We start from the raw sequence: 9,595 nt of genomic DNA, 5'->3' as shown, positions 1-9,595 counted from the left end.
TTATAGAGATTGGTCGTTCCAGAATGTTACAGCATATGCGTTCTGGTCTTTGGCAATATGTATTAATCAAAACTGTTTATTAATTAATTGTAAAAATTTGGTAATTGTTTCAACAGAGACCATGATTAAGACTAAGAACTTACTACTTAGTTCTAAAATGGAGTTCGGTAGAAGTGAACTAAATAAAACACTAAAACCCATAATTAAGCATAAAAGCGTTTAAGAAACTAAAAACGCGTTTCTATACCTCACATGCTCAGAAATACCAGTAGTATGTTGTTTTCTTGTTTAACTATTTTAATAAGGAAGTTTGTATCTAGATCATCTTACAAAAAATAAACTTCCTATCAGTAAAATGACAACTACAAATTCTGTTGAGGAAAAAAGGTAAACTGAAGACTGTAAACAGTAATCAATTTTAAAAACGTTCAGTTCTCTTTCTGTCTTATTAGGTTAAATTATTGTTTACCTGATCAACATCTTATAGTTATAAGTAATTGACTTTTACAAAGTATGGAAAAAGTAAGAGAAGGGAAATAAATGAACTTCCAAAAAGAATACAATAAAAATATTTTTCTTAGATAAAATAATTTTTTAATAACCACAAACGTTACAAAAGAGCTTAAAATATTTTATTTAAATACTTTATAAAAATAAACGTATAAATAAGTGTACTTTGCGTACTTTGAACGTTCAATATATACACCAAAAGGCAAGAATTTATGAATCCTGGAAAAATATTAATTTACTGTTAGCGTTATCGTCTTGGTGGAGGGGGTGCCTCTTCTAATTTTCTCCATACAACCTAAAATGAACATCATATATAGAAAAATTTAACTATTGTGGTCATTACTTACATTACACATTTCTCTAACTAAAGCTTTTTCCCCATCGTCCATATCTTGAGAAGCAATATCCCCTCTTTCCTCTACTTCATAAATATCCCGANATCTTCATTCTCTAGGTATTCTTTCCACCTATCTGCCTTTTCCTTATTTTCTATCAAAATGACCCCTGTCTACATAATATAATATTACACTAAATATCTCAAAAAAAAATAAAATAAAACGATTAAATAAGTAAACTGCAAACAATATTGAACTGCCGTTTGTAAATGTCTTTAATGAATTTTAATACTGACTTTACCTGGAGTAATTCTATGAAAATCTTCTTCTGTAAAACCACGAACACCTGCTCTGATCTGATGGAGTCGTAAATCTTGAGGATGCTGTGGAATTCCAGCTTCATCCAATCTTTGTGGAGGATTTCTAATCAAATCTTGATGAATTTGAGAATGTACCCTCAGATCCTCTTCGAAGGTCCTAGGATTGGGACGGGCTTGAGATGGTCCTCCGACTGGATAAGGGTGAAACTGTTTAACAGATACTGCAGTAGGATAATACTTGTTAGAATTCGCAGGATCTGAAGGATTCTTTAGGTTTTCTTGGCCTTTAGGAACGAATAGTTTTGCATCTTTTATTGCAGTATGTTTGAGTATTCCTGTCCCGGATGCTGGCAATGGGGGCGGTTGATAACGGGGCGGAATAGCGGTATTTGAACCGGTGTCTGAGGGAGACGGCTTCGAGACAAACTGAGGTTGTTTCTTGTTGGACATGTTAAATCCAAATTTCTTATAAAACACCACTCAAAAATCATTCAGTTAACAGAACGACTATCTTGTAAATGCAACCTTGGTTGTTTGTGCATTGTCCTTGTGTGTCACGTACGAAGTCACCAGGCCTTTAACATAAACTGGGTCATGAAAGTAGCCCATCCTTCCATATATATTACCATCATATGTTAACACAACCAGAATAACAACATCGTAGGTGAATTGCAAACAGAAACGATTTTAAAACATTGATTTTGATTAAAATTTATCATAGACAATTTTTAAATAAGTAGAAAGCTTTCGATTTTGAAATAATAGTTTTATTGACATTTATTATTTTTGTAATTAAAATATTAATATTATTACTGATTACTGATTTAACAACCCGGAAACGCACGAAGCACATGCCTTTTAAGACATACTACATACCTACATGTTTCATTAGATATCTATTAAACTATGTGGACGATTTTAACCCTTCACCAATAAATATTTTCCTTATTTACTTTCCAGAAGTAAAACAACCACTTTACATAATATTTATTCTCTATTTCTTCCCCTAATTTGGGTACATCAAAAGAATCGAATTGTTGGTTCCACACACAAAATAAAACATTACACTTACCCACATTACTACCGATTTTGATGATATAACGCAATTTGCGGTACTATTTATATTCTTGTCTGAGATTCTGTTTTATCATCAAATATAGAGATTGTTTAGTTTGACACGAAATTATTAGTTCAGGCGTGATCCATCTACTTCTGGCTAAACTTTTATCTTTAACACAGACACTTTTTTAATGGACGAGATGCGACCCTACATAAGATTCATTATATTATCCATCGCACAGTCAGGATCATATATGTTGTTACTTAAGGACCAATAAAATTAGCTAATTTACTTACTATAATTAATGCATTTTATTAAATTCTTTTTTACACTATTACTAATAATTCATAAGGGCGTCAGTTAAAAAATACCTAATCTTGCAAAAAACAAATGTCTATGCATGAACGCGTAGTGTCACTACTTGAAGGTCTTGTTATGTCTCACACCAAAAGCAAGCGCCAGGCGCATTAATGCTGTAGTCTGCCGGAATTACACGATTTTTGACATTTGTATGTTTAAAATAATTTGAAGTGGTCTGTATTCTGTCGAAACTGCCAGACGCGGATCGCGATTTCGATGTTTTTGGATCTCATCAGCGCGTCGCAGGCAGCTCCGACAGAACACAGACCAACTTTTACCTGTCTTAACAGTGCGTTTTAGAAAATACTACAAATGGCGCAGTAAANTACATGAAACGAAAACTTCATCAGAACAGAAAAAAGATTGTAAAAAGGGTGATAAGTAGGATTTAGCAATAAGTTGATCACAGTAGAGAACTAACTACTGACATCTGGAAATGCCGTTTAGAAGAAATATTGAGAATTGAAGTTTAAACCGAAATTACCGACGAAAGGCATAATAAAATTGCTATTAGGAAAAGTAAGGATGCACGTCATGCAGTTAGTATACAGATTTGAATTGGTATGATAGGAAACTATGTAGGCAAGTTAATGTTTTCCGCCGCCGAATTTACTTTTTAAAAATACTTTTATTTTTAATGTCAAAATTCGACTGGCCCAAAAAAGCATGAGCTGCTGTCCCGTCGAAAGAAAAACAATGATACACTACGTGCGTTTATTACTATTTAATCGAGATGTTTACCGAGTTGACGATGGAACAACAACGGAATTACAATAATCATTATAATTACCATTACAATTTCTTTTAAAATCCTTAATAAGCTTATTACTATCAGAACAATGCCATTTCAGATAACATTAATAATATTACATACGTTCGCAAGCTGACGTTGCCCCTTTCTATAACTACAATGTATATTAGATATGATAAGTGGTAATGAAATATTCGTTTAAGCGAAGAATAGATACAGAATAGGTAAAGAGTAAGTATACAAACTGAATTATAAGAAAAAAATATATACACAATAATAATACAACTGGCAATGAAATTTACAACCACAACAATACACAAACACATTTATTACAAAAATTCCAAACACACAAATAACTAAACCAATTGAAATCTACCATTGTAATAAAACGCGTGCGTTATCTGAAGTAGACGGGTGGCAATACCTACGCCATCCGTTATTATTAATTAATCAGCAGATGTGCTACTTTTCTTTAAAGAAGTAATAATTACAATGGACGAGTTACAAACAATTTTTCAAACGACTAACGATAAGTACGTATTTTCTTATCGTGTTAATAGTTAACGCAACATATAACTCCTACTCCTTTGAACAAATGAAAACCTTCCAAAATTAAGAGTGATAATCAACAAATAAATAAATAATGAAAATTAAAGAAAATTGTGTTCTAAACTGTTTCTGTTAAATAGCATAAGGAATACTATCGGCCTTTAACTAATACAAGTAATAAAATTTACACAGCCATATGAACAAATATAGAAAGAACCAGTTAATATTTCACTTTAAAAAATAGTAAATTGTTTTTGTAAAACGGATTAAATCGCCACAATACAAACATTTCCTTGTCTCTTAAAAATAGTAATGTGTGAAATGGTATTGTATCATTGTTGTGCTATTAAACAGAAATATTTATCGGAAATTAACGGATGTACAGAGTATCATTACTAATGAGTATCAAATAAAATAGTGAAAGAATGGCAAAACATTTGAGATAACAGGTAGTAAAAGTAAAAATCAGCGTTATCAGAAGTAGTTTATTTATTTAAGAAATACGTACATATACATTTGGTTTCGCTTGCAAGTGACCTTGCTTGCCATACTTGTGCGAATTTGGAACTGCATTGGAAACAAATATAGTAACATTATACGTACATAAATAATTGCTCCACACTGATTTATTTTTGTCCTAGTCAATTATACAATGGAAATAAATGAGATGTGCTTGCAAAATTAACTTTTATGAAATTAACTTCACAAAAAACAGCTAATAATGTTTCTCAGGTAAAATACTAATCGGGTAAATTGACAAAGTATATACAATTGTGTACAAATATACAAATGAAGGTATTTCCAAAATGTTTCAGTTAATAAATAACACACCGTATTGGAATGAATAATGTTACTTCCGTGTCTGAAATATATAGTTAATGAAGTACGGTAATCCAATAGACGTGGATTTTAGCTGGAAAATTTTTGAAAGTTTACTGATGAAAATGATAAGAATAACATGTTATTCTTTATAAAAAGCAATTAACAAGCAGTTGTAAGTATTGCACACCGAATGAGTAATTTCGGCAAAAACTTGATGTTACTAAAAAAGTAACTTCAATCGTCTTGCTTGCCTTGTGTTCTTATTTTTAACGGAATTTTCGGTTTTCCTTCGCGTTGATTGATGAAAATGAAGCTTTTTAGAAGGAGTGGGAAGTAATGTAATTTGTAACTGTCACTGTAATGTATATGTTTCTGTACGTTTCTGCAAAACGTACCTAATTATGGCACATGTCTGTTACGCATTTCTTCTTTTTAAACTGTCACTGCGTTACTTATACTGCAAACTATTGATATTGCTGGAAGGTAATCGCACAAACTGGAAATAGTAATGTTTGCAAATATCTGTTCTGTTGTAATTATTTATGATAACAGTTATCTCACATATTGCTTTTTTCATTTGATGAAACTGTATGAGTTGTACATATCGAAAGATTCCCATGAAACTTACAATCACAACTTACATGTCTTTTTTGGAAAACGTCGGGGATGATTGGTATATGTATGTTGAAGTTCATTTTCAATTGCATGTTGTTAACTTTACATGTCTGAATTAATAGGTACGGCATTGTCTATACGTATCACTCATCATGTGCCAGTTTTCCAAAAGTATTCCGTTACCGAACTTATTGATTATTGCCGTAACTGTTTTTAAGTGTGCTTACTGAACAATTCGTTAAATAATTACGTCACCACGTCATCATACAACCGAAAACAGAACCACAACTTACCTTTTAAATATAGTTTTGAATATATACAGTTCAATAATTCATTCATAATATAACTTCACTCACAGTTCCAATTTAAAAAATAAATAACCATCTACGATATATAATAGAACGACAATAATTTGTATTGTTGTCACGCACTTCGTACTAACATGACAAATATAATATTGATATACACCATAGAAAAATATAAAGCAATCACCGAGCAAAGCAACATGGCTACAACCAGCTACAACTGCTATATGGCTAAAAGAAAGGGACGAAATGTTTTATCTACCATAGATATTTATTGACTCAAAAATGACATGATACCAATCATGCGGTGCTCACTCTCCTGTCAAAAATGGTGCAGACTAAACCTGGCAGATGGCAGTGCTTGCAACGTTTAAAGATTTAGTAAAGTGGGTTGCATAAGAAAAACAGCATACGATCATCAAAAATATTATCATAACTTTTATTTGCACTGGGGTGATTAGGGTTGTCTACGTTCAAAAAAAGTTTTTATTAAAATTGGTAACGATAATAATAATAATTTGTAATGCCTTTCATTGGAGGAGAAATCGGGAAATACCACGTGTAAACATTGAAAAGTCGCGTCCGCCACCGCGAATCGCGTAAAGAGAAAAATAGGAATTGTCTGTAGTTATCAATGAGGGTATTTGAAAAAAATGAAAATATAAAGTTGGATGTTATCATTTGTCATTCATAAGAAGAAAGCAGGGAAGAAATTTTAAAAAAGGTAAGTGAAAAAGTACAAGAAATGAAATGTTGTGAACAAGTGGTCCATACATAAATAGTAGTAGAATATGTGAGAAAATAGACAAACGTATTGTCAATTGTCAACCAGAAAAACAAAGGAGGGTGAAAGTACAGAATACTGTTTACGTGAGGACCAAATACAGTAAAAATATATGCATATAATATGTGTATAATGTGTACTGTATAACTGCATGTATGTACATATATGAAAAGATACACGGATTAAGAAGTCATGAAGGCCTGCTTCGGCAACTTTCAAATGTATATCTGTTTTTCGAAGATTCGCAAACTTTATTTGAATGGCACCTTTCACATTTCCGATGAGGTACCTAGGTAACTCTAAGTTCAATTATGAAATAAACACAACGCCGCCTTGTAAATTTGCAAATTATTCTAAAAGCTGCATACAGGAACTTTATGGGCTGCGTCAAGAAGAACGGTCTATACTCTGAACAGTAAGAAATTAAAATTGTTTTAACATTGAATTACATGAGAAGAAAAGAAAACATAAATCGTATGGTTGAACTGTAATTGAAAAAATTGTAATTTCCTTGTCGAAATAGTCTAAAATGCAATTTAGACTTTTGCTGTATTTCCTGTTATTGTTTTTATCAGAAACGTTGTTCATTGAAAAGAAATTGAAATTGTTTTGTTTTTATTATGAGATGTCCAACATACACGTATGACGTTTTGCTGTATTATAATAAGAATATGTGTCGTATGTGTAATGGTAAATTGAATAAGTAAAATTATTTCAAAAATGACTAATGACAACGAATGTTTTGACTGTTGTGGTTGTGAATAGTATAATGTAGATTGTAGAATAGTCAGCGTTATCAGAAGTAGTTTATTTATTTAAGAAATACGTACATATACATTTGGTTTCGCTTGCAAGTGACCTTGCTTGCCATACTTGTGCGAATTTGGAACTGCATTGGAAACAAATATAGTAACATTATACGTACATAAATAATTGCTCCACACTGATTTATTTTTGTCCTAGTCAATTATACAATGGAAATAAATGAGATGTGCTTGCAAAATTAACTTTTATGAAATTAACTTCACAAAAAACAGCTAATAATGTTTCTCAGGTAAAATACTAATCGGGTAAATTGACAAAGTATATACAATTGTGTACAAATATACAAATGAAGGTATTTCCAAAATGTTTCAGTTAATAAATAACACACCGTATTGGAATGAATAATGTTACTTCCGTGTCTGAAATATATAGTTAATGAAGTACGGTAATCCAATAGACGTGGATTTTAGCTGGAAAATTTTTGAAAGTTTACTGATGAAAATGATAAGAATAACATGTTATTCTTTATAAAAAGCAATTAACAAGCAGTTGTAAGTATTGCACACCGAATGAGTAATTTCGGCAAAAACTTGATGTTACTAAAAAAGTAACTTCAATCGTCTTGCTTGCCTTGTGTTCTTATTTTTAACGGAATTTTCGGTTTTCCTTCGCGTTGATTGATGAAAATGAAGCTTTTTAGAAGGAGTGGGAAGTAATGGAATTTGTAACTGTCACTGTAATGTATATGTTTCTGTACGTTTCTGCAAAACGTACCTAATTATGGCACATGTCTGTTACGCATTTCTTCTTTTTAAACTGTCACTGCGTTACTTATACTGCAAACTATTGATATTGCTGGAAGGTAATCGCACAAACTGGAAATAGTAATGTTTGCAAATATCTGTTCTGTTGTAATTATTTATGATAACAGTTATCTCACATATTGCTTTTTTCATTTGATGAAACTGTATGAGTTGTACATATCGAAAGATTCCCATGAAACTTACAATCACAACTTACATGTCTTTTTTGGAAAACGTCGGGGATGATTGGTATATGTATGTTGAAGTTCATTTTCAATTGCATGTTGTTAACTTTACATGTCTGAATTAATAGGTACGGCATTGTCTATACGTATCACTCATCATGTGCCAGTTTTCCAAAAGTATTCCGTTACCGAACTTATTGATTATTGCCGTAACTGTTTTTAAGTGTGCTTACTGAACAATTCGTTAAATAATTACGTCACCACGTCATCATACAACTGAATTGTTTAAAAATGGCTGCAAACAACTTTCAAACATGTGTTCATAGCGAACAGAAGGAAACGTTTTACATACGTATACATCCTTCCAATTTTTGGAACTATTTCGTTCATAAAGGTTTTTTTTTCCTTGACCTTTACTCAGGATTATTGCATTTCTTGTAACATACTGTATAGACGATTTGTTCTGGTGATAGGACGAAGAAATAACAATAACGCGAAAACGGTAAAGTATTTAATGTACAAATCAAAGAAATAAAGACTACAAATAAAATATGAAATTGGAGCGTAAGGTTACTATTTTTAGGTACATGAAACGAAAACTTCATCAGAACAGAAAAAAGATTGTAAAAAGGGTGATAAGTAGGATTTAGCAATAAGTTGATCACAGTAGAGAACTAACTACTGACATCTGGAAATGCCGTTTAGAAGAAATATTGAGAATTGAAGTTTAAACCGAAATTACCGACGAAAGGCATAATAAAATTGCTATTAGGAAAAGTAAGGATGCACGTCATGCAGTTAGTATACAGATTTGAATTGGTATGATAGGAAACTATGTAGGCAAGTTAATGTTTTCCGCCGCCGAATTTACTTTTTAAAAATACTTTTATTTTTAAGGTCGAAATTCGACTGGCCCAAAAAACATGAGCTGCTGTCCCGTCGAAAGGAAAACAATAATACACTATGTGCGTTTATTATAATTCAATCGAGATGTTAACAAGTTAACGATGGGACAACAAATGAATTACAATATTTTATTTATTTATTTCGCAATCAACGGGTAAAAATACCCTATTACATATCAACAAAAAGTACAATGACAATTTTTAGAACACAAAATTATAAAGAATGAACATATAAGGTTAACTAAACTTATGGACTAAATCACATATCAATTTTTTAAATTTACTCAAAGATGTTAAACTCCTAAATTCTGATGGTAGTTGATTATAAGAACGAATTAACCGAAACGATGACGAATAAAAGATGTAGTTTTTACTCGAGTGAAACGCATTAAATTCCCTCTCATTTCTCAATTTATAAATAGATTTACTTTTACTAAAAATCGTGAACAATTCATCAGAATCAAAGTATTTTAAGCGTATTTTCTTAGCAAAAATTAAGTCATGACTATCGTGTAGCGATTTTATG

The 9,595-nt window shown here is 31.5% G+C and overlaps 1 protein-coding gene and 1 long non-coding RNA gene across 2 annotated transcripts; both read right to left on the bottom strand.

Moving 5' to 3' along the window:
- Window positions 1–618: 618 nt before the first annotated feature.
- LOC112905530 lies at window positions 619–948 on the bottom strand. Its single transcript, XR_003231850.1, has 2 exons — window positions 858–948; window positions 619–805 (listed from the first exon to the last, which is right to left on the bottom strand). It is a non-coding gene; the product is annotated as an uncharacterized LOC112905530 (long non-coding RNA).
- An 87-nt stretch (window positions 949–1,035) lies between these two features.
- On the bottom strand, window positions 1,036–5,858 carry LOC112905524. Its single transcript, XM_025978105.1, has 2 exons — window positions 5,616–5,858; window positions 1,036–1,740 (listed from the first exon to the last, which is right to left on the bottom strand). Exon 2 carries the CDS (start codon window positions 1,613–1,615, stop codon window positions 1,121–1,123), a length of 495 nt encoding a protein of 164 aa, XP_025833890.1. The 5' UTR covers window positions 1,616–1,740; window positions 5,616–5,858; the 3' UTR covers window positions 1,036–1,120.
- Between the last annotated feature and the right edge of the window lie 3,737 nt (window positions 5,859–9,595).

The sequence above is a fragment of the Agrilus planipennis genome, unplaced genomic scaffold (genome assembly GCF_000699045.2).
Source record: "Agrilus planipennis isolate EAB-ADULT unplaced genomic scaffold, Apla_2.0 scaffold108, whole genome shotgun sequence".
NCBI lineage: Eukaryota > Metazoa > Arthropoda > Insecta > Coleoptera > Buprestidae > Agrilus > Agrilus planipennis.
The sequence above is the reverse complement of the archived record's forward strand: the minus strand, read 5'-3'. Positions and strand labels throughout refer to the sequence as shown.